The sequence below is a fragment of the Bos javanicus genome, chromosome 17 (assembly GCF_032452875.1).
Source record: "Bos javanicus breed banteng chromosome 17, ARS-OSU_banteng_1.0, whole genome shotgun sequence".
Lineage (NCBI taxonomy): Eukaryota > Metazoa > Chordata > Mammalia > Artiodactyla > Bovidae > Bos > Bos javanicus.
The window spans coordinates 58,497,198-58,522,075 of NC_083884.1; the positions used below are offsets into that span (position 1 = coordinate 58,497,198).

Genomic DNA, 24,878 nt, shown 5'->3' on the forward strand with positions numbered 1-24,878 from the left:
GAGTGTACCCTCTAGTTCCGTGAAGCAGAGCTTTGCCCCCTCTCACTTTCCTCTCCACCACCACCTCTCTCTCCTCTCCTTTCCCTTGCTGGCTGTCTCTCTCTCCTTCCCGCCTCCTCCCAAGGATTGCTGGATTTTTTGTTTAGTCAATGTGTTATAATGATTTGGAACAATTTTATGCTCAGGTTAGCCCACATTTAGCCAGGGAGTGATCTTGAGAAACAACGTTTTAAAAGGACTTATTTAAATATATTTTTGAACATTTATGGGCTATTACGTTTGCATTAAATTATTTTTAAACTTTCATCTTCTAAATTTTCAACCTTTGGCTGCATTGATCCTAGTAATCTGGGAAGAGCCCATTAATGAATGCCCTTCTCTTCACTCTCCACAGAAGAGTGAGTTATGAGCCAAGTATGTGTGTGCCATCCTCAAATAGTTTAGCCAGCAGCATTAAGATATGTTTTCCATCAGTATTTTAGCAGGCTCTGCAGCATTTTGCGTGTTTGTGATTTTCCTACCACTAGGGGGCGTGCTTTAGTATTTTTCTGATAGCAGGAACTGTCTCAGCTTCCCTGCGTACTTCTTAGATCCTGGAGAAGGTGACTATCACAGATGCTCTGAATTTAAGCCAGCTGCCACATTGCAAAGTCAGGAATTGGGCTGTGCTGTGAAAACCTGGTTCTTGCACGCTTTGGGTGTGGTGGCCAAGCACCTGGTTGAGTGCTTGGGTCCAAGTGTGCCCTCCCCAGCGCCAGTTCCGTTTTCCATGATTTGTCCTCCACTTCCAAACTAGTTTCCTCTGTAGCCCTCCACCCCACCCCCACACGGACACAGCCAGCGGCAGTCTGCACACGCTGTTAACTGTGGTGGTTCCCCGTGTCAGGGCTGGAGTGTAAACTTGCAGCCACTTCAGAGGGCAGTTTGGTGCTGTCTTTTAAGTTGTCAAAATCTCAAGTGCCTGTTTTCCTCTGACCTGGCAGCTCCCCCAGTCAGTCCCTCCACTAGAGATGCCCTCACACAGGGGGCCTGCGGTCCCCTTGTTATGACAGAAACAGTCATGCATGGGACTCGCCTGGTCAGTGGAGGTATATCCAAGCTTGGGGATGCTAAGCTGCAGCCAAATAAACCACATGCAGGTCAGTGCTTACTGTATGCTTTGTATGAATAAACACACGTAAGACAACATGGAGTTACCTCCTGAGTGCATGTAAGTATGTTTAACTGCATGTATATGTGTTTATACAAGGATTGGGAAGCTAGACCCACAGTCCTAGGGGTTTCCTCTTGGGAGGGCCTGACAGGTGCCCCCAGAGGACTCATGGGTACCATTTCTAGGCTTTTACAGGGAGGTATGCGTGTATTTTGATGTAGGTAGCTGAAAATTTTAAATAAAATCAGAAACATTTCTCAGAAAATATTGGGGGAATGAAGTTCTTCCCACGATTTTTACAGGCATTTTAAGTATTCCCTGTTTAATATTTTGCTCTTTCTTAAGTTTCATTTCACTTAGATTTCTTCCTTCAAATTTTTTTAAAACTTCAAAAAAATTTTTTAAACTCATATAGTGGATTGGGAATTATCTTCCCCTGATAACTCTTAGCTGCCAACTTCAGTGTCTGGTTTTCTCCTAAAAAAGTGTCTTTTGTTAGTACAGCTTTCCTGTTTTGCTGGGAGCCGAGGCAGGCAAACACAGCACGTTCAGTCTGTGCTGCTGGTGGGCAGCTTGGAGCGGGGCTGGGAGCCCCCGGGGCTGTCACTGCCCCTGCCTCTTGTTTTGGACCCATGCTCAGAACTCCGTGCAGCTGCCCAGTCGTGCTGTCCTTAAACAGATGGGTGGTCCTGACCTGACAGCAGCCTTCCTGCCCTCCTGCCAACACTCAGACGCCAAGTGGCAGCCAATACCAGGCTGCTGCTTAGTGATACTTAGAAAAAGAGGGGGAAGAAGCGATGCTGAAGCGTGTGTCTGACTGTCTTCAGAGCAGGTGCTGTACGTGTTGTGGTCCAGACAGCTCTGTGTTGGGGGATGTTCTGTCACCCTGGCCCCTGCCCACGAGATCATGACAGGCCCCGATCGCGACAGCCAGAAATGTCTTCAGCCATTGCTGAGCATCCTGTCTGAGGCAGAATGGCCCCCAGATGAGAACAAAAGGGACTTTGATCTCTTGTTGGTGATCCCAGATTCCCTGCCATCATCTCTTGAACATCTCTGGGGCAAGAAAAGCCAACAGGGAGGCAGCTGGCCAGGTTAGGGCCCGTGGCCGTGTTCGCATCCCCATAGGCCTCCCCAAGGCAGGAACGCCTGTGACCCCTCACTCGCTGCAGGAGGGCCATGTGGGCAGGACAGCAGATTTTTTCAGTCAGCAGCATTTTAGAAAGTCCAAGTTTGTTTTAATGTCGAAAATAAGTGTAAAGAAGGAAGTGAAGTCATCTCCACACTTTGGTGGTCATAGCAGGGAGAAACCAGTTAGCATAGCCCCCAGTTACCTCTTGGACTCCCCAGGCGCCTGTTTGCGGAGCACCGTCCCGCAGCCTGCCTTCTGAGGCAGGCCTGTCTGGGCCCTGGGGTCTGTCCCAGCCCGTTCTCCCTAACCGCTGCTGGCAGGACAGTGCACAGGGACGCCGTTCTTGGTCTGCTTCCCCAGCCCCGGCGGAGTCCTCACCCTTGCTGCTGTCGGCCCAGCTGCTAGAGGGCGTCGTGAGTGGAGCCTCTCGTGGAGCCCTGTGAGGGTCACAGGAGCTGGAGCCCGGGCAGGTCTCGCGGTGCCTGGCGTACCGTACATGCCCAGTTTAAAAGAGGTCACTTAAAATATGTATCTGTATGCACGTGTCACGTAGCATCGCAGGTGTTTGGCCTTCCTATCCTTTCATAAGACGTGTTTTTACTCCCACTTCCCCCGTCTCGTCTGGAAAACAGGTTGCTCGTTTTCCTGGCTGCCTGGGATGTACTGAGTTAACATGCCGTTGTTTATTTACAGTGACCTGCAGGTGGACATGTAGACTGTTGCTGCCTTTTTTTTTTCTTTTCTTTTGCTCTCCTGAGCAATGCTGAGGTAGTCTGTGGATATCCGTCTTTAATTGGTATGTGATTTCTCAAACTGGTATGTCCCACGTAATCTGAAGGATCAGCCTTAAACAGCTATAAGCACATAAGTTCTCTAAATGTTCCTTCTTGGGTTAAAGCAATATGTTACAGATTGAATTACAAACTCTTTCCCCCTCTCCTGAAAGACAAGCATCAGTTACAAGTTACAGGCAGTGCTTCTGGGAGGCGCTTGTGTTTATCCCGTGGTGTTTATCCTCTGTTCTCGGGGTGGAGGGCGCAAGCGGTGTAAGAGATAACCTCCTGCACCATTGGTGTTAGTTAGCCGGTCGACTGGCGTGTGCGGGGACTCCCTGAATTGATTGTGGCTCATGTTGATCAGAACCAAGAGCACCCTGGGACGCAGTCAGAGCAGGCAGGCCTTCCTGGCCAGCTGCTTTCTGGTCCAGGTCATGGAGGACTGGGCTGGGCCCTCCTGGCTGGCCCACAACCAGTCTAGGCCAGGCCTCCACGGCCAGCGGGGAAGGGCCCACAACCCACCGTCCTCTCTTTGGGTCCACAGAGGAGCTGTTTCTCAGATAGCTTTGGGAGGGAGAAGCCATCTGAAAGGATGTTGGTCTTTAAAATACCTCACACGTGCTGTCACCTCTGTTTTTTTTATTATTTCCATTTTAAAGGAGTCATTTTCTGTTTCTGTCTCTAGTGGCAAAACATGGAGCAGAGAAGGGACGGGGCATGGTTTTCCTAAGAGCTGATACAGATGGCATGACCCCTACCCTCTAGGGTCTAGGGGCACGAGCCACTTTTCCACTCCTCCCTGGACGCCACATCAGCCCTGGGAGCTGGGCCCTCACCCTCGGAAGCAGGAGCCAGCACTGCACGGTGCTCAGGGGTGGTGGGGGCAGGGGGAGTGTGCAACAGAGGACGCAGGGAGAGACCTGTGGCCCGGTGCTGTGAAGGCTTCAGAAACTTCACTGGTGAGAACAGAACAGGCCAGGATACCCTCGGCCTGCTGTGTGTGTGTGTGTGTGTGTGTGTGTGTGCGTGCGCGCGCAGCTGTGTGTGTGTTGGATCAGGTGAGACAAGCCTCTGCACCTTCAGCCTGCAGACCCCAAGGGGCTGCTGGAGCTCCGCTCAGAGAGAAGGAAAACATTGGTGTTCTGTGCGGAGCTGGCCCCTCCCTCCATCCTCCAGGGCACCCCCCACCTTCTACCTTTTCCCTCCCGACTTCCAAAAACATCTGTTTCTTTCCCTGCCCCCAACCTCAAAAATGCACTCAGAGATTTCTCCAGAGGTTCTCTGAATAAAAGATGCTGCAGAAAAACCAGTTTTAATGAGAATGTCCGTGTGCCTCTCTGCCAACAGAGAACTTGGAGTATAACGTGGAGCCTCAGGAGATCTCCCATCCTGATGTTGGACGCTACTTCTCGGAGTTCACAGGCACTCACTACATCCCGAACGCAGAGCTAGAGATCCGGTACCCAGAGGACCTGGAGTCTGTGTATGAGACGGTGCAGAACATTTACAGCGCAAAGAAAGAGAATGTGGAGTAAAGTCTCGGGGACATCGGACCTTTGCTGCTGCTGCTCTCTTCCAAGACGACGGGGTTTGGGGTGCAGACGTCCCCTTGGATCCCTCTGGACTCACACCACCGGGCAGGCCACTCAGCCGTCGTGCTGGTTGCCTCCTACCAAGTGGAAATCACGTGTGCTCTCTCCGCCAGCTGCAAAGACAATGTTGCTCTCCGCCTACACTAGTGATTCATTTGACAGGCACTGTCTCAGTGGCATGGCTTGTATGCTTGTCCTGTGGTGACCGTTTATGACATGCTGTCTTCAGGACGTCTCACTGTTGACACTTAAAACCGTTCTTTTCCTCACACCTCTTCCCCACCCCGCATCGCGTCTGTCTACGTTGTCTCAGAGCGTTTCGCTTGCTGGATAGGTGGGGTTGTCCGTTTGCAATCGTTTCTCTCTGATCTCTTTGTGAACCGTGTGCGCTCCTCGGTCAGGATGGTCTGTCTTTTTACCCAGGGCTGAAGCTCTAAGTGATCTTGGCCACATAGTGGATCTGGAGTCATTAACAAACTAACAGTAATCAGAATCATTCGATTTTCTTTTTCCTAATCTTTGAAACAGATTTCCGGCATTTTATTTTTTCTTTATATGAATCGAGCACATGACACAGTTTTGCTTTCCCAGATTCATCTCTCGGATTTATGCTCATATCTCTTAAGAATCATTAGGTTTTTTAATTTTATTACATAAAATTCTTTGAAAAAATGCATAATAATAGTCTTTGTGAATGGGTTTTCCCACTTTCATTTACTATTCCTCCCTTAAAAATGTGTTTTTTTTTTAATCTACTCCAGTATCATAAGTAGATCTTAAATCAGCAATGAGTTCTCTTTGTAGTAGGAAAGTACAGTCTGCTGTTAAAATGTCTGCTTTTTGGAAACCGTGCTCCATGGTCTCCAAAGACCTGAAAATGAGGTTTTACTTTGATAACCAGAAACGAGAAGAAATAATGAAGCTTAGAAACTAAAAAGGGAAGGGGAGGCCTCATGCTCCCTGTTCTCCCTTAGAATCATTTCAAGACCTTTTTTTTTAATGTGGCAGAGTAGAAGTAAGCGAAATACCTCCGGTGTAAGAGCATGAGCTCAGTGGGAAAGGAGACAGTGTGGCCGGCAGAGTCACCGTTGCCATGACAGCAGCAGGAGGAAGCCTGTGCTCAAGCACCCGGGAGTCCACCTTCATATCCAGTTGCTGCTGGATATCCATCTTTTCCACGTTTGTGGTACCCAAGCAGGAAGGTACCTTGTCCTAACACAGCTCTGGACTCCCACCGTTCTCCACCTGCCCCTTCTCCAGTGGGCCAGCCTTGCAATTAACCTGTAGTAGCTAACTTCTGAAGTTAGAACCTAGTTACTCTACTCTCTTAAGCTGAAAAGATTTCCAGTTGCTATAGTGAATGAAGCTCTGGGGGCCGTGATCCAGCCACGCCTCACCGCCCGTCTGTCCCTTTGCATGCAGTATTTCCATACTACATTTGGTGACCGCCTCTCGTTTACCCTTCGGAAACCCTGGGATGACTGAGGTTTGGAGAAGCCACCTGAGACCACTTCCCAGCTAGTGACAGTTCCTGAGCAGTTACTAGAAAGAGATGGGGATTTGGCTAGCCAGCTCCTTCCCGCCCCAATTAGCTCTGGTCCAGGGCCCATGTTCCTCATTGGTCCAATCCAAAGTCAGATGGTCTGGACGCGCATTGGAAATTGTGACCACTCACAACACCCGGCCTGCCCAAGGTTGGGGCCGTTTTACACTACTCTCATTTAAAGGTGAAAATTAGATACTATGGCATTAATACTAATGAGATGCATTACTAAGAATCTGTGGCGCATGCTGAGAGTTAAAATTGTTGGTTTTCTGGTTTGATTTCCTTTTTTCTTAGAGTGACATTGAAGCCAAGAAAGATGGTTTTACCTTTGCTGACCCGATGTAAATATGTATCTAGACTGTTTCTAAGTGTGTTTCTTCATGAATGCTTCATTTGGCTCCAGGAAGCCTGTGTCACCTGTGTAAGTTGGTCTTTGGGCACTTTATATTTTTCTAAAAACGTGTTTTGGATCCTGTACTCTAATAAATCATAAGTTTCTTTTTAAAATTTTTCCAAATGTTTTCTCCACTTAAAAAAAAAAAAAAGCCCTGTTATAAAAGTAGAACTTTCACAATGTTGAAATACTCTCTTTGGATATAGTAACTTCTTTTCTCTTCCAATGAATGCCAAGATTTTTTTGTACAATAATTAATAAATGGAACTTATCCAGAGAAACCACACAAATGGCCTGCCGGGTTTCGTTCCAGGTAGACAGCCCAGCCATGACAACAGCAGAGTCTCGCTTGGTTCTCATTGATTGAAACGGGCGAGAATTGACTCCTGCCTTTTTCTAACATCTGTGAGCAAACAGAGTACCTTTATACTGTGATTTCCCTGCCAAACGTTAACCTTCTGAGCTGGCTGCTCACCTTGAGAGTGGTTGTAACACAAAGATTGCAGCTTTTTAATGACATCGAGTCATGTCTTGAAGCAAGAGCTGTGGACGCCTTGTGAGGGAAACCCAGGTTCTCGGGGTGTCGATGCTGACCCCACAGCTGCACGCCCACAGCATGTCCACAGCGTCGCACCGAGCACTGTGTCTTGCCTGTGGTCACATGCATGCTGTCACGCTCGTCGCGGCTGAGCACTCCCCAGTTCCGCACACTCGGAACCTTTCACGCGCTGTTGTGATTGTGACTTCCCAGGAGGGGAGTGTGGTGGTGTCTTCCCAACTGCTCAGGCCCTGGAGCTTTCCTGCCGTGACACACCTGCATAGTCACAGCAACCCTCCCCGCCCACCCCGAGGCCCAAGGTTTGCAGCCGTGCTTTGGGAAACACTTGCAGCGAGGTGTCAGTCACACCCAATCTAGTCCATGTCACCAGCAGACCAGTCCGGCCAAGCGTCTCATTGGAATGTACGATCCATCTATTCGCAGTTTGAGAGGCTGGCTTTGTGGCCTGTCTGCCAGAGCCTCACAGATCTCCATTGGAAGTGACATTCACACCGCAAAGTCGTGTTACTTCAAAAACCTGTGTTAATACTCTCCCTCAATCAGCTTTATGTTTTCGAATATCCGCTTAAAGGCTCGTTTCTACTTTTAAAATGTCCAAGTCTTTCTCAACGTATTAAATGGAGTCGCGCTTTAGTGTCCTGAGCTCTGGTCTGCTACCGCCAGGCCCGTTTGCTGTAAAAGGGGAAGTGGGGGATGCGTCTTTCCTTCCTCTGAAGCAGACTGCCAGAAGTCTTTCCTTTGGGAAGTGTCTCGTGGTCATAATAATCAAGCTGTTGTTGCTCTTTGTGGTTTTTGTTTGGTGGTTTTTTTCTTTTTTTTGAAGGGAAGGAGAGACTGTTCACCTAGAGGAAATGCAGAATTTGGCTCCGTGACGGTTTGGTTTTGGAGAAAACAGCTGTATTGCATGTATTACCTTGTATTACGTCAGGCTAGGCTCTAGGCACAACTGTTTATAACCCCCACAGCAACCCTTTAGGACGCGGGCCGGGCGGTGAATACTTTCGCAGGCTGCATAAAGTCTCTGTCACATGTTCTTCTTGGTTGGAAAAATGTAAGGGGAAAAAAAGCATTCTTAGCTTGAGGGCTGTGAGGCTGCAGGCTGGATGGGGCCAGATGGCCGTGGGCTATAGTTGGCTGACCCCCGCTGAGGCCTAGGCCGGCCGAGTTCCCCGAGTGGACCGCTCCCAGGTGGAGAGCCTGGCCTCCAAACTCCAGCTCCCCGCAGCCATGCTGCCTACAACCTCAGCAGCTACCTCACAAACGTCTTGGTCCTCTGCCTTGCCGCATCCTTAACTTCCCATGTTTCAGTTCTGAAAGTTTAGAGTCCTGAGAGAAAAGAACATTCCTTCGGTGAATAAAATTTATGTGCAAATACAGAAGAGATGTATTATGGCCATTTAGCAATGATTGTATTAGGGTCACACTAGTTCTGTAATAAATAGACCCAGAAATGTACGATGGCTTGAACACAGAAGAACTTTCTTGGCTGACATAACACGGGGCAGGGGGAGTGGGTTGGCGGGCGGCCCTACACGCCATCACCTAAGGACCCAGGACCACCATGCGTGGCTTCCCGAAGCCCCCAGGCCCCCTGCCATCCAGTGGGAGTAGGGAGTGTGGAGGGACTTGTCTGGAAGGGCCCTAGAACACAGGCCCTGGACGCAGAGCCCTTGCGCCGAGGCGGGCAGTGGCGTTCACTGCTTCCCCTCCTTCCTGCAGGGAGGCCAGGACGGAGGTGAGGGGACAGAGGTGGCCTGCTGGTTGTCGCTCTGGGTGTGCCCATCCCCTGTAGGACCCGCTGCTGCCCAGGGAGCTGGCCACTGCAGTCAGGCGGCCCAGTCCAGAATCGCCTTGCTGGCCCCGGGCCCAGCGCGACCACCAGCAGCGGGTGTTCCTGCTGGCCGCTCTGCCACCTCAGACCCGTCGTCCCCGCGACAGATGGCCTCGGGGGGAGGAGCACAGACCTCACGAGGTGAGTCACGCCCAGAACTGCCTTCATAGCCAGAACTCAGGTCACCGACACTCAGCCCAATTCCAGAGGAGGTGGGCAGTGGCCACCCATGTCGGGGGTGGGGACAGTGAAAGGTGTGTGGGGTCCCCGCCATATCTGTGCCTCTCACCCACTTCCTGCCCAGCTCTCAGTTCTCTCGGAGCTCAGCTGTCCCCACCGGTCCACGCCCCACTCCCAGTGCCCATTCACTGGTGAAGCAGGGACAGGACAACAGCAATGGAAACTGCCACTTGGAGAAGGAATGAGACAGCAGGCCCTGGGCCCTGGATGATGAAATACTGGGGGGCAGGGGGGTGAGGCCCCGTCCCTGCAGGGTGTGTGGGGGAGGGTGATGGCGCCCTCTGGGAGGGACTCCCTCGTCCACTGCTCCCCGCGCCCCATCCTGCCTTCTGGGGCCCATCCTCTCTGGTCACTTCACTAGTGGGTGCTGGGGGCGCCCCCTGCCTGCAAGCCGTCTAGTCTTCACAGCTCCAGTCCAAGACGTCCATTTGTTTCTACAAGCTTTTGATACCTCCAGCAACAATTCCCTCAAAAACTTAGCAGGCTACCTGTGCCGGTCAGGTTCTTTTCCAGAAATCCGCTTTCTTGCTCCTCTGCCTGGTGCCTGTCCCTTCTTCCTGACCTAGATGGCAGCTGCCTGACTCTGCTACTGGCCGGAGCAGTCTCACTGTAACAGGCAAGTGTCTAAGGGGCCTTTGTGGCTCAAACTGATTTCCATCCTCCTCTCTTGCCGCGGTGTCCTGAAACAGTGCCATTCCCAACAAAGGGAGCCTGCGAGTTCTGACTCTTCTGTCTTGGGTCTAAACCAGCATGTTTTGGCCCGAGCATCCCTCTGGTACCTTGCTATCAGCTGCGAAAAGCAGCCAGCACCCTGTATTCAAGTGTCTTTGACAACTTCCCCTAGACCTGCTGCAGTGCCTGCGGCTCCACCTTGCAAGTTGTAAGCAGCAATTTAACCAAATATAACCCCCAGCACAGCGCTCCAGCCTCCCGGGCACCCAACTGCTGACACCGTTAGTGTGGGGTTTGGCACAGCATTTCTTTCAAGTGTTGGTTTCTGGAGGGGGGGATGTTTCTTTGTTTTGGTTTTAAGTTCAAAGTGGGCTAATTTTTCCAGAGGAAGCTCTATTTCCTGTTTGGCTATGGGAAAAAAAAAAAAAAAAAGACAAACTAAAGACAGTGATGTCAGTGTCTTCTGGGAAGTAGAAAGAGCTATCTATAAAGCACATTGTTTTGGAAACTTAGGAAAAGAAGTTGTACAGAATAAAGAAAAATGTAGAGGGGAAGAGCCAGTTCATTCTAGACTCCTTGTGTGGTTAGATCAAATTTCCACCTACTTCTAAACATGACAATTCTTAATGGAAATGTTGGTATTTAAGTTGTTGAATCTAGGAGCAATTTGAGAGCACTTGGAGAGTTCTGAGTTTTCCCTGTTTGCAGATCACCACTGTCTTCTCAAGGTGGTGAGGGTCTTTCATAATCTGCCATCACGACGGTCATTCCTGGCTGTTCCTGCACAGATGGCTTTCCCCTCAGTGTCTCTTGCCTGTCTCTACCCCCAGTGCTTCTCAGCCTTGTTTTCCCAGTAATTCCTCCCTGCCCCACTCCAGGACCCTTTTTACTAAATTTTTTCCTAAAATTAAGGAAATTAAGGGGGCCCTCACCCCATGAAAGAGTTTTGACCTCTTTTTGAAAAATTGAGGTGAAATTCATAGAACATAAAATTCAGCACTTTATTTCATTTTTTTTTAATTTATTTTTTTATCTTGTGGCCATGCCACACAGCACGTGGGATCTTAATTCCCCAACCTGGGATCAAACCCACGCATCCTGCATTGGAAGCATAAAGTCTCAACCACTAGACCGCCAGGTCAGTCTCTCACCATTTTGAAGTCAGTGGCATTTAGCACAATCACAATATTGGGCAGCCAGCACCTTTATCTAGATGTAAACATTTGACTGCCTCCAAACAAAACCTTGACCCCGTGAAACCACCACTCCCTGTTTCTCCGCCCTGTCCCCCACCACCCCAGTCTGCTTTCTCTTTCTATGGGCTTGTCTATTCTAGACATTTCATATAAAAAGAATCATAATAATAGACCTTTGGGGACTGGTTTATTTCACGTAGCATCAGGTTTTCAAAGTCCACACTCTGTAGCATGAAGCAGTATTCCTTTCTATGGCCAAGTAATATTTACGCATGGACCACACTCTGTTCATGCATTCAGCTGACGCTGGACACTTGCGTTGTTTTCACCTTTTAACCCCTGTGAATAGAGCCACTGCAAACTGCTATGAAATTTTAATACCAGACTGTATATCCACTGAGGTGCCATATGTGTATCTGCCCTTACACATCAAGAGTAACTGTTTTTCACTCCCACTGGGAGGCAGCACTGGGAAAAGCCCGTCTGCCCCTTCCTGCTTGACCACCGCTGTCTTGTCTTGGAGTGTCTTTTAGTGTGCCCACCTTTGTGCCAGGAGCTGTAGTGAATACAGAAGTACATTTATGTCACCTGCAAGCCAAAAGGTATATTCCAGAGAGCTTGCTTGATATGTATTGTATAATAGTCTTTGCTTAGTATATTGACTTGACCCCAGAATCTCCTGGTGGCTCAGACAGTGAAGAATCTGCCTGCAGTACAGGAAATGGGGGTTCAATCCCCAGGCCAGGAAGATCCCCTAGAGAAGGGAATGGCAACCCACTCCAGCATGCTTGCCTGGATAATCCCAGTGGATCAGAGGAACCTAGCAGACGATAGTCCTTGGGGTCACAAAGAGTCAGACATGACTGAGCAACTAACACTTTAACCAGAATCTCTTAGAACGTGTTCCTTAAAAAAAAAAAAACCAAACGATTAGAGATTTATTTGCCTCTTATAAAAGTAGGATTTTTTAAAAGTGTACTTGTAAAGTTTTCTGAGTAATGGCCACCTTTGTTTGAGACTATGTCCTAAATTGCCTCCTCTGAGAATTTGAAAGCTAAAGGACCCCTGAAGAATCAGCTGCTAGAACCCTGGTTCCTGGTATTTTACAGAGAGAAGTAATGAGGCCCACCGAGGTTCAAGTGACTTGATCTGGTGTGGGTCTCGAAGCAGGGACTAGAGCTTGGGCCTTCAGACTTGACCTCAGAAAACACCTTACTAGTAATACCATCTCTCATTATTTGGGATTCAGAACCTTGTTATTTCTTCGCCGACTGTGCTGTGACAACCACCTGGCCACCTTCAGCTACTCTGTTTCACTCGCATTGACTCTGTTGAGGGAAAATGAGGACATGTTATTCTCCCTCCCCATCCCAGCAATGTGTGCTCTTGCAGTTGGGGATACCCTATTACAAGGCGGTAGAGACTTTTGCGAGGAAGCTGCTTTTCACTGCTCCAGCCTTTTCGAAGTATATATAACAGGTATGCTGAAAACTGCACATAATCACGTACACAGTTTGCTGAGTTTGGATATATGCATCCACTTGTGTTCCCATCACCACAATCCCCGTGATAAACAGATCCATCATTTCCAAAAGTTTCCCTGTATCCCTTTGGGCTTTGGGGTTTTTCGTTCCCCAAAACTTCAGCTTTGCCCACGTGCATGTTGCCGAACCAAATCGTCTGCTTGCTCATGCGCAATAAAGCCCATCTACTGCCACCAGGTGGTGGTGAAGGGAAGTGCAGCGTTTATTGTAGGCGCCCAGCAAGGACTTCCAGGACAGCTGCTGCCCCCAAACCCCAAACTCTCTGATAGGGTTCAAGACAGCATTTTTGAAGGCCAGGTGACACAGGGGCATCCCAGGGTCTGTGATCAGCTAGTGCACAGTTCTCTGGGTGACGGTGAGGTAATGAGGTGATGTCACAGGTGTTAACTGTCCATTCCTAGACACCTGTAGGTCTGGGGGACTCCTTGTTTGTGGTCATGATGTAGTTAACATCTTCCATTTGGTGGGAATTTTAGGAGGTGGGGCCTCTGGGAGGTGATTAGGTCACGAGGGTGGAGCCCTCGTGGTAGAATTAGTGCCCTTATAAAAAGGGGCCTCAGACTGTTCCCTCACCCCCGCCATCATATGAGGACACAGCAAGAAGCTGGCCACCTCCAAACCAGGACACGTGCTCTTCACCAGACACCAAATCTGCCAGCACCTTGGCCTTCCTCGTCTCCAGAACAGTAAGTGTTTGTTGTTGAAGCCACCCAGTCTGTTGGTGTTTTTGCTAAAGCAGCCCAAACTAGAATAACAGCTCTCCCAGAAACAGAAAAAAGGCAGCCCTCCCATTAAAGATGTCGATGGCTTTTGGTGACGCTCACTGTGAGAAAGCTTCAGCGAGAACAGGCGGGTGGAGTTGGTGAAGGTCAGAAGGGTGGTCTCAGGGCACTCACTGTGTGACCTCCTGGCAAAGTGTGATTTCCTTGTGCATTCAACATCCTTTGTCTTTTGAGGGACTAGAGCTGCCAGCCAAAGATGTTCGGAGGATTGCCTGTTGAGTCCTTGGTTTCTCAAGATGGTGACTCGGTCACACGTTTATATGGGTGTGTTAGGTATCAACAGCTAAATTTCCTCCTTGCGTATTAAGTCTTCCGTGTAACTTTTCTCTCAATTAGAAATCATCCAAGCACCATTTATCATGGGTGCTGATTCCGGTTTGCTTTGCCTTCTGCTTGGAGCTTGAGGGTGGGGGTGAGGGGGGGACAGAGGGCTGCTTCTTGGGGCTGAGGTGCACACGTCTGATGTCTGAAGCTGCGGTTCCCCACAGTGAGCCCCACTGGAGGGAGGGGAGGCGGAAGTCTCCCTCCCAGCAGCATCGTCCTGCGGTAATAGAGACAAACAGATGGTTCTGGGGTGAGGGGGGCTGGGGCATATGTTTTGTAGTTTGCTCTGAGAGTGACAGATTCTGCTAAGTGTCACTGTCTGGGCGAGGTGCATCCAGCATGTCACCCCCAATCAGGAGGCACAGCTCCCCAAGGCAACTGTACCCCTAGGGTTAAAAGCACATTAAGCTCCAGCACTGTGTGACCCGCCAGGAGAAGACACAGAACAGGCGCACAGAGACAACCAGGATGGAGCGGCCACCACGCAGGATGGCCCAGGGATCCTGCCAGCTGCTCGCACACCCCAGGCCCCGCTGTCCTCTCCGAGTAACTCATGTTCCCACAGAGAGAGAGAGTGGTAATTTTCCATTTTCCTTCCCTGGGTGACTCAGAAGAAAGCAAAATCTGTTCCCAGCTTGTTTTACTACTTCTGTCATTTCTCTTGCTGAGCAGCGCAGACTGAAGGCTGAGGGAGACTTCTCCACACCCACTCCACCTCCTGATCCGTTCTTTCTGCGATCTGCCCTCCTCTCCACCTTGCATCTGCTGGGGGCCCTGCTTGTTCGCCTGGAGACGCTGTGTCTCTGTGGTCCTTTCATTTTAAATGGAAGTGCCCCTCCCTTAGTCTAGGGATGGGCAGGTCTTGGGGGTGAGGTTTGAGCCACACATCGCTGCCTTGTGGGACCTGCCACAATTCCACGAGAACACAACGGGCTGGGAAAAGTCACAGGAGAGGGGCGGTAGCTTCCAAAACGCTCTCTTTGGGGTCATGTTTGCTGAGCAAACCTGCCCTTTCTTGGCTCCAGTAAGTGACTCAGGGAACTGACACTCAGTACCTTGTCCCCACAGCCCCGAGGACCAGGGCCGGCTGTGTCTCCCTGGGCTTTGGGAGTGCCCTGCCATCTCCCCATCGGTGGCTATGGGAGGCACGAGGAGGAGACAGTGGTCTCATGGGATGAATCAGGGGGCGCTTAGGAAGGAAACCGGCTGTGTGGTCTCCCACCCTGTGTCAGGGAAGTGCAGACAAGGAAATGAGGACTGCCTCCCGTCTCGGGAGGGGTCTGCTGAGTCCTGATTGTTGGATGAAGGGCTCACCCCTTCTTTCACTCACTTTCATCAGGTCAGAAATGGAGTGAGGAGCCCCCTTGATAAATGGAACCTGCCAGGCTGGAGGGGCCTGGAAGAGACCCTGGGGCTCGTGTCTCTGTGCATTCTTTGTTCCGCACTCCCTCCTGGAGCTGGCAGGAGGCGCTGGCCGTGCAGTGAGTTCAGCCAAGGCTGGTGTCCCTCGTAGATGTGAAAAAATGTGGGAAACACCTGGATAAGTCCCCAGATGGAGCCTCACCAAGCTGGGTGGATTGCGCCGTAATGCCTGTGGGGCTGGGGTGAGGGGAGCAGACAGAGACAGCATCCTTCTGACTCCCCGGACACCTGCTCCTGCGAGGTCATCACCAAGCCTCAGCGTCTATCCAGGGAGACAGTCACACAACCTAACAGCAGAACAGTACGAGTCCCCAGAGGATCTGTGCCAGAGAGGACACCCAGAGGTCTGTGAGGAGATCCAGGAAAAGAATGTTCCCAGCCTGAGCACATCTCGCAGATCAGTTGGTGTTGCGGGGTGAGGGCTGGGGGACTGCCCCATCCAGGAGGCTGACGATGCCCCCCCCCCTGATGGGGCCAAGAGGAGAAGGCGGGGGACTGTGCCTTCAGAAAAGCCACATCATTTAGTCCTCGTGCCACTCTGCAGAGTGGACGCTGTTATCGACCCGCTTTACAGATGAAGAAACTGAGGCTCAGCGACAGGGCACTCCAGATCTCAAAGGGGAAAGAACCACATGGTGGAGGAGGATGGCTCCCCCAGGGGACAGGGGACAGAGTGGCACTGATTTTCCTTTGGTTACAGGTTCAGAGAGGCTGGGAACCCCGCAGTGGTGTCTGATTCCCCCCAGGCCCTAGGGGGCAGCAGAGCCTCATAACTGACCTTGCTTTGCAGTGGCCCAGACTCAAGTTCCAGAGAGGCTTCTGTTACTAACTAGCGTGGGCTGGTCATATAGCCTGCAGCAGGGTCTCTGTTTCCACTGGGCTGGCAGAGAGATGAGGATCTCCATGGAGTGTGTTACTCATCTTCCCGTCGGGAGCAGCAGATCCCTGAGGGCTCACCTAGCTCCAAGACTTGGTGTTTAAGGTCTAGACATCTTCACTTTGGTCTTCCCAGGTGGCACTAGTGAAAGAATCCACCTGCCAATGCAGGGAGATGCAGAGACTCGGGTTCGATCCCCTGGGGAGGGAAGATTCCCCTGGTGTAGGACATGGCTCCCCACTCCAGTATTCTTGCCTGGAAAATCCCACGGACAGAGAAGCCTGGCGGCCTACAGTCCATGGGGCCGCAATGAGTCAGACACGACTGAGCAGCACCAGCAGTAGGAGCACCTCACAGCAGCCCAGCGCCCCTGCGATGGTGAGCATCCTGGGTCCCCAGACGCAAAGACAGGCAAAGTGAACTCCTCTTGGTCACATGACCAGCAGGCAGGATTTGAACAAGGTCTTCCAGTGGCTCTGTACCCTGAAATCACTCACATGCTGCTCCACACACAGAACACACCCGCTGTTTGCTGCTAGTACCGAAGGGCTTCGTGCAAGTTCAGTTGCTAGAAGTGATCACTGCTGATGTAATGACATAGTGTCTGCAAGGTTCCCGGGGGAGGGAGGGGCGGGGTGCGCCCACCCCTGAGACAGTCGAACATCCTGCGTACAAGAAAGAAGTACTTAACCAGCGCCTGGCAGGCTGCAAGTTTCTAAGTGATTTATAAAAAGCCTGCTCAAGTCTAGAGACTTCTAACAGGCAGAGGTGTGTTCTCCAGACTAAGAATAGCTGCCTAGGCCTGACGGGAGATGTTTTCTGGTGACGTCAGAGCAGAGCAGCAGCGTCTTGGGGGGTGGTGAGGGGATAACAGCTGCCAGAACAGCCTCCCTGCCCACCCCCGCCACCTTCCAGAGGGATGCGCTGAGCCTGGGGAATTCAATGAAGGTGTTGGAACGGTGCCAGGTGATTACCAAGATGGGATTTGTTCTTGACTTTTGAATGTCAAGAAGCTGATCTAACCTGTCACTTTCCCACCTCACCACCCCACTGCTGGCTGCACGCTGGCCACCTGACCAGTAGACTGGGGACGGAGAGCAGAGGTCAGCAGGGGAGGCCGGTGGTCCCTGGCCGCTTTGTATTTAGATGTTTCCTGGGCAGCGAGAGAGCTCAGGTGCCTCCATCCTGCCGGCACCCCCCACCCCCGGCCTCACTGGCACCTGAGGGGCCTCTAACACGTGCAGACTCCAGGCCCCCAGCCCAGCCCACCGCGGGGGGATTCGCATTTGCACCCGAGTGTGGGAACTCCTGCTGTTTAAGGGAAGGAAGACTCCAGTCCAGAGCTTGCTCCAAGCCCCAGCAGGTAACCGCTGACTTTTTCTGAAGTTCATTAATTCTGGGTAGAGAGAAAGTACAAAGATTAAGTCAAACTGAGGTTAAACTATGGCTCCCCGCCAAGAGCTGTGAGCTTTCAGTGGAAGTACTAGAGAGGAGAGAGAAAAGGGAAGTTTCAACTTAAAATATACTCTTTAAAATTACGTCTTGCCGGCGGTCCTGCGCGGTATGTGACTGGGCGTTTGCTGCATACATTCTGCATCTACCGCGCCAGGCATGTGCGTGAAACTGTGCGGTTCTTACTTTGTGTCCACTGGGGGGCCTTTGGGGGCTATTGTGGCTGCGTCTGTTGTTGGCCTTGCTCCCTGGCTCCACAAAACTGAGCCCCCACCCCAAGCCTCAGTTTCCCCCTTTCTGAGGTTCAGTTTTTGTCTTCTGACACCTAGGAGGGGCTGGAGAAACCATCTTTTAAAAACTCATTGCACCTGACCCTCAGAGAGCCCCAAACATTCACCCCCCTCCTTCAAGGAGGAGCAAAGTGCGAGTCAGTCTTTTTAAAAAACAAAGGAAACACTGAAGCCAGAGAGCGACTTGCCCAAGGGCACCCTGATGTTCTCCCGCGTTCCTGAGGCTTCCTTAACCAGAATTGTCCCTAAGGAGAGCGGCTCTCCCTGGGAGGCCTCAGATGTTCCCTGGGTTAAAGAGGCGGAGGTTAGGTGACCGGCCCTGGAGAAGGGCTAACATGGTGCCACCTGTGAGCCGTCCCTGGGTACACTGGTGTTACAGCCCTCAATGTTCTCGTCTCTGGATGCAGAGTTAATGAGCTGCGTCTTTCTGCACAGCTGCCAAGCGACAGGTCTCAGCCGAAGGTCATGCTACCAGGACTCTCCAAGAAAACACTGTAACACAGGCGCACCTGTGCGCCCAGGTGGCCCAGGAGCCACAGCGCCCTGTCCATGTGGTTCATCATACTCCACTCTTTATAAAAACACCAACACCTGGGCACCGCCCCTCCCCGCCAGGGATTCTGATTGCAGGCTGTAACCTCCCCAGCTGTGTGTCACCACAGCTAGGGTGGAGACAGTGCGCCTGCAACTTAGTAAGGTCTTGGAATCACCTGGGGGATTACAATTCAGATCCCCATCCCCAGCTTGCTCTAATTGGGGTCTGGGGTGTGGCTTGAGCATTAGGGGTTTTCAACACTTCCCACATGGCTAGGTAAAGAACCCAGCCTGCCCTTGTAGGAGATACGGGTTCGATTCCTGGGTCAGGAAGATCCCCTGGAAGAGGAAATGGGTACCTACTTCAGTATTCTTACCTGGGAAATCCCATGGACAGAGGACCCTGGCGGGCTACAGACCACAGGATTGCAAAAGAGTCAGACACTACTGTTTAGTCCGAGCAACTAAACACGCACACACATTGGTGGTTCAGAGGTGCGGCCACATCTGAGGACGCCGCTCGGGTTCATTCTGTACCTGGTCTCTTGGCCGCCCAATCCCCAGCAGCCAGGGCCGCCCTGCAGCTCCCAAGTCCTCCCCAGAGAGACTGTAGCCTTGTGTTGCTGTTTCTAAATCTATATCTCTGCATCTCGAGAAAATTCTGCTCTTGACTTTTGAATGTCAAGAAGGTGATCCAAAGCAATGCATCCTCTGGCTGCACCTTCCTGAACAGGAAATAAAGGCTCAGACTGTAGAGCATGAAGACAGAGACAGGGGAGGGGGCTTCTGTGGTCAGCCAACCCCCGAGGCCTCACCCTAAGCCTCTGGAGGGTCCTGGCTCCTCAGCCCCGAGTGCACACAGCAGTATCTGAGCCCCACGGGTTTCAGGGCAGCCCCAGCTCTGTCTCACTTGTGCCTCCACCGTCTGCCCTGCCCTCAGGGTGACCGAGTTCCCCCGGGAAGGATGGCTTTTTCCAGAAGCCCCTCTCCTGAACCCCCGCCCAGCACGGGCTCTCCTGTTCTGCTGACCGGAAGCCCAGGGGCTCCACAAAGGTGAGTTCCCTGCTGTCTTCACTGGCCGCCCCCTCCCCAGGATCCCCAGGCCTCCCCTCACCCTGTGACATGTGGAGGTTGGGCTTGAGGCCCGTGGTCCTCTCTGCACGCCCGCCCTCTTTGAGCCTTAGATCCCCGTGACCTTGACCTCTCTGAGCTTCCTCCCTGGTGAAAATGAAAGGATCGAGCTAGTCAATTCCCAGGGGCCTTTTGATCCCTCCTGGAGCCGCCCCCAACTTGGCTCCCTCTGTTGGGCTCCTTCTCCCTGTGTTTTTCCCCCAGCAGCCCTTCCGCCAGGTCAGAACACTCAATCCTGCCCAGGATTTTCACCTGCTTCTACTACATGCAGCGAGGAACCCAGAAGCCCCCAAAGCACCTTTATCTCCCAGCCATCCCTGACCCTGCCCTGGAGTCTCTCGGGCAGAGGGGATGCCTCCTTTGCTTAAGGAGTCTCCAAAGAACAGCCGGGGAGCCGCCTGTCTCTGCTTCACATCCACGTCGTTCTCCACGAAGGGTAGAGGTGGATGCGGTTCCCATCCCTGCTGTCCGCAGCCTGAGGACACTGCCGGGTGGACATCTGGGAAGCGTGCCCAGTCAGCAGGAGCGCCCCGGGTGCTGCCAAGTCAGCACAGCCTGGGGAGGAGGGTGTGGGGCGGGGCACCTGGGCCTACCTCTCACCTCCACCTTCAACCCTGTCCGCCCCAGCCTGTCTCTGCCCTCCGTCTGGCCCAGATGGGAGTTACCTGCTCCATCCTGTCCCACATCAGCTCCAAATTATCGACTGCACCGGCTCTGCACCCCAGCATATATTTATCACCGTACCTCCCAGGCCCTCAGTTGGGTCTTGCTTGTACTTTCAGCCACCCCGGGAGTGAGAGGATGGAAGGAGAGAGGGCGGAGATGGCTGTGCCTGCCCCCACACCCTCCCCTTGGCTGGGGAGGTGCTGAGATGAGCCAGGTGGTAGGATCCCAGCCAGTGGTACTGCCTGGTTGGTCAAGTTCGTGGTCGCCAAGGTGGCCTGCTCAGCATCCACCCCCAGTGGATCCACCCCGGCCCTGAAACCCCCTTGCTGAATCCTATTTATAGAGATGGGATTGTGGACCCATTATACAGATGAGGACATCAAGGTTCAGCACTGCAAAGGAACCAACCCGAGGCCACACTCTACCTGGGGAGTGGCAGGGCCCGGATGCAACTCAGATCTGAATCCATCTCCTACAGGGCACTGTCACCCAAGGTTAGCTTCAAAGATTAAGGTGCCTTGGGTGAGAAGGGATTGTTTAACAGATAACCAAAAGGCCAACTTTAATTCAAAATGCAAATTGGGGTTGATTCTTCTCTCATTCCATTCACAAAGAGGCCCAGACATATGAGACCAGTGTAAGGAACTTAAATGAGGGTAAGAGGAAAATTGTTTCAGAGTCGAGATGCTGGTGTAGCCATTTCTGGGGTTTCCTTCCCTGGACGTATTTTATGAGAGCACCACTTCCTTCCTTGTTTGAAGTGACTTAGGTGTGGTGTTCTCTAAGTCAAAGGCCAAACAAGATGGCTCTTGAAATCCCCGTAGCTTTCTTAGGGTCAGTGGTCCCCAAATTAAGAAAAGTGTTTTGTTGCCCCCAGAACATTGCCAAGCCTTGGGAGATCCCCCAAGCTAAGTGATAAGAGGGACAGGAGGGCAGTACAGGTGAATTATGGGAACTGCCGTTTACACAGTTTCATACATGTGCTCTGATTCTGGTTTACCACCCATCCTGGACACCTTGGCTTTCCCATCAATAGAATGGGCATGTGTTGGATACCCGCTAGTGATCTAGGTCTGTTCCTATCTCTTTCCTTCCAGACTGGGAGGTCAGAGACCAATGACCTCGCTCTAGTATCAGAATCCCCAGCACTCAGTAGTGAATGAGTGAATGGATGGATGAATGAATGAATGGACAGATGAACATATGAATCATAACAGCCGATTGTGTAGTGGTGTACCGAGTTATCTCAGACCAGCTTGTGAGAACAAATGATTAAACATTCAAGAGTTTTGCAAGCCCATTGTTCAGTTACTGGTAGCTTGAAATCGACTGTGGTGGGAGTATTTATACATGAGGGCAATCGACAAGGTTGTAAAGGCTAGCTTCCCCTCTGCTTCCTCAGAGCCTGCTCACCTGCACCCTGCCGGATGCCACTTCCTGTGTCAGGCAGTCTTCACACGTATGACTCCACGCAAGCATCGTAAGATGGCACCGTTATCATCCCACTCTACAGACAGGAAGCCGAGGCCCGGGGAGCAAAGCCACTTGCCCACAAGTGGTTCAATGGTCTGCTTCACTTACGTGAATGAGGACGGCCTTCGCCATCCCTGGGCTCGGCTGCCCGGCATGGCCTCACAGGTACCAGTTGTTCTCACCGCCGCTGTTTTTAATCAGCTCCTCTGGGAGAAGAGAAGCAGTTGCCTGGTGACCAAAGTGTTTTCCTGGCCCTCTGAAGAAGGTCACGCTGAGTGAGGGGGAGGATAAAGGTCGCCACAGGGGGCGCCCCCACTTCCAGGGCTCCAGACAACAGAGCCAGTCAGCCCAGCCAGACCCCCTGCAGCAGTCCAGGCCTCCTGGATCCCTGACGCCATTAGCTGGATCGAATTAAAGGCCTGACGTCCCAGAGCAGTGCAGCAGGCTTGTGTGCAGAGAGCCTGCGGTGTGTGGGCATCACGGCCAGAGAACAAGGCAAAGCCCAGGCAGAGGGTGGGTGACTGCAGGGCCCCCAAACCTGTCTAGCCGTATGTGCCTCTGACATGTCCCTTTGGGAGCACAGTTGGGGACAGTCACAGATTCCCCAAAGCTCAGCTTAGGGTATAACAATCTCTCCAGGGCCATTCTGGCTGGATCAAGCCCGATCTCCGGGGGCCTGTTTACCCCGCTGCATTGTCGCCTCCTGTGTGTCCGTCTCCCACTCCTCCAGGACTCTCAAGAGCAGAAGTAAGGCTCCCAGTTGTTCCTGGTTGTGGCTCCAGGACCCATGCAGGCCCCTATACACAGCAGGCCCTGGATAAACAGGCAGTGAATAAATGAATGAGCAAGCAAACCTGCACAGTGCGCCTCCCTGGTGCCCGGAGTTCTTGACTCCTCCAAGCCCTGCCATCAGGAATAAATTTCCCATGGTCATCACAGCCCAGCCTCCCAGCTCCTGCTGGCTGGTGAAGGTGGCATATTTGGCAGTAGACCCAGAACAGTGGATGGGGGCCCTGAGAAGGACTCTCCAAGGAGGTGATGTTTATACTGAGATTCAGGAGCCCCCGCCATGGGAGGAGGGAAGGGAGGGGAGTTTCAGGCAGAAGGGACCAGTGCAAATGCTTGTCTCGGAGCTGACAGTGGCCAGCGGGGCTTGAGATGAAGTTGACCGTGTAGACGGGTGATGGAATAAAGACCACCTCCCTTCACCCCATACACTGGGGGGTCTCTGGGCGATCACCCAAGGGCCAGAGCAAAGCCATGTGACCCTCCCTGCCCCTGGGCACTGTTCCAGGGCTTTCACCCCCACCCACCTGCACTGTACCAGCTCTGAGAGCAGCCGTGCCAAGGGGAGGAGATGCATGAGAACATCGTTTTCTCTCTCCCCAGCAAAAAGCCCCAGCATAAAATCACTGGATAATTCAATAGAATAAAATTCCAGGAACAGATATTTTAAGTCAGAACAAAACTGTGTCCGGCAGCTTCGGGTAATTCCCAAGGTTCCCCGGGACCCCTTTCCTATTCCAGAGGCCAGCCTCCGTTTCTAAATTCCTTCTGACCTGATGTGCAGCCTCCCAGGCAACTTTCCAGTTTGCTTGGACCAGCTGATGCCCCGCAGCCAACATTTCCCCAGCTTGGCGAGATCTCAGCCCTGCCGAGCTTTTGCAAATGCACATTCCAGGTGCAGTCCCTGCTCTGTGAGTAACAAGAGTGTGAAGGGGAGCCGGATTTTCAACCAGGCGGGGGCTGATTCTCTGCTCTGGTAGATTTCAGGTAGCTCCTTGGTGACTCTGAACAGCTCCTCTACTCTGAAAGAGCTGTGACCCTCAGCTTGGACCTGTGCTCTGCAGGTATGAGCAGTTGGTTTGAGCACCCCCTCCCCAGCCTCCTGTGACATAGATGTAAGTGGGCCTGCTCAAGTCTCCCCCAGCCAGCACTATCAACAGAGCCTGGCACCCAGGACAGTCCCCAAATACATGCTAATAACACACATCTTTAGGCACCGTGGAGCGCAGTGGTCTGGGCTTGAGACCAGGGAATATGCTGACTTTGATTTCTGCCCTGGCTGTGTGACCTTTCTGAGAACCAGTTCCTTTGTTGTAAAGTGGACATGATTCCATGGCGACTGCCTTTGCACTGTGGCCCAGGCCAGGCCCTTCTGATGGAGGTTCTCATCAACTATTATTATCCCCATCTTAAGGAGGAGGAGTCACAGTTAGACAGCTGGTGGGACTGGCTGGGGTCACCCAGCCTGGTTAACAAAACCCAGCTCCCTACAGCCAGCCTAAGTCAGAGCTTCTCCCAGAAGGATTGCATTCTCTGACAGGTTGAAATACAGCCTCCTGGGCGCTGCCTGAGTCCCTGACCCTCAAGTTTGAGAAGGTCCCCACCCTAAGCTACTAGGCTGAGCGGCTAGGGCTGGTTAGTGTTGTCTGTGGGTGTGTCCACTTCATCATGTTGGGCTCTCCTGGAATAAGCTAAGCAAAGCACCCCCTCCATGTGCATTCAAGCTGGATTGTTATTATTATTATCTCTATTGCTGTTCACCGTAGAGCTAATTAACGCTGTCCTTCTTCACTGTTCCCAGGGAGTTTCCTTTCTGAGAATTGGGAGGAGGTGTAGTGGAACCGGGGTGGGGGTGGGCATGGGCGTGGAACCTCCATTCGTTCTGATCCCTCCTACCTGTATACCCCAACTCTGCTCATACCTGCTTCTTCCCAGGGCCGGCACGGGTGCAGAAGGGATGAGCACGGCGGCGGCTGCAAGGACTGAGGAACCTGGGTCCCCCGCCCGGGGCGGGGCGCTGCCCACTCCCGGCCGTGCGCGAAACCGGCGCGCGCTAGGACCGTGGCGCTCCGCCCGCCGCCGCTATAAGAGGCTGCGCTCGCGCCCCACGCGGAACCCGCGGCTCAGACCCGTTCCTGGCGTCCCGACTGGTGTGTTGGACCCGAGGCCGGTGCGGCCGCGGCGCAGCTGACGCCAGCCCAGGGCCTGGGACGGACAAGCGTCCCGGGACCCCACCCCGCCGCGGGCACCATGGGCGCTGCCCACTCCGCGTCCGAGGAGGTGCGGGAGCTGGAGGGCAAGACCGGCTGTGAGTATCCCGCGGGGGGCGCGCGCGGGGACAGGGGCGGGGACCGCTGGCCGGCTGGCCCTGGGGTTCCCAGCCCACAGCCGGCCGCTCGGCTCTGGGTCCCCGCTCTGTGTGACCTTGGGCTAGTAGCTGGCTCTCTGGGCGCCTCAGTCTCCTCTTCCTTCAAATGGGTTCCCCGCCGGCCGCTTGGCAGGCTAC

The 24,878-nt window shown here is 52.5% G+C and overlaps 2 protein-coding genes across 8 annotated transcripts in view; both read left to right on the forward strand.

Annotated features, from left to right (window-relative positions):
• The window catches only part of FBXO21 (F-box protein 21), a 39,052-nt gene extending 30,445 nt beyond the window's left edge, over positions 1-8,607 (forward strand). For all 4 annotated transcript variants that reach the window (XM_061384889.1, XM_061384886.1, XM_061384887.1 and 1 more), the window contains one exon: positions 4,409-8,607. In XM_061384889.1, the coding sequence (XP_061240873.1) occupies positions 4,409-4,596 (188 nt within the window). In that variant the 3' untranslated portion in view covers positions 4,597-8,607. The remainder of the gene's footprint in view (positions 1-4,408) is intronic.
• A 15,884-nt stretch (positions 8,608-24,491) lies between these two features.
• TESC (tescalcin) overlaps positions 24,492-24,878 on the forward strand; it is a 64,412-nt gene continuing 64,025 nt past the window's right edge. The window contains exon 1 of one of the 4 annotated variants that reach the window (XM_061384895.1): positions 24,492-24,680. In XM_061384895.1, the coding sequence (XP_061240879.1) occupies positions 24,623-24,680 (58 nt within the window). In that variant the 5' untranslated portion in view covers positions 24,492-24,622. The remainder of the gene's footprint in view (positions 24,681-24,878) is intronic. The other 3 variants (XM_061384896.1, XM_061384893.1, XM_061384894.1) reach the window with 3 other exon arrangements.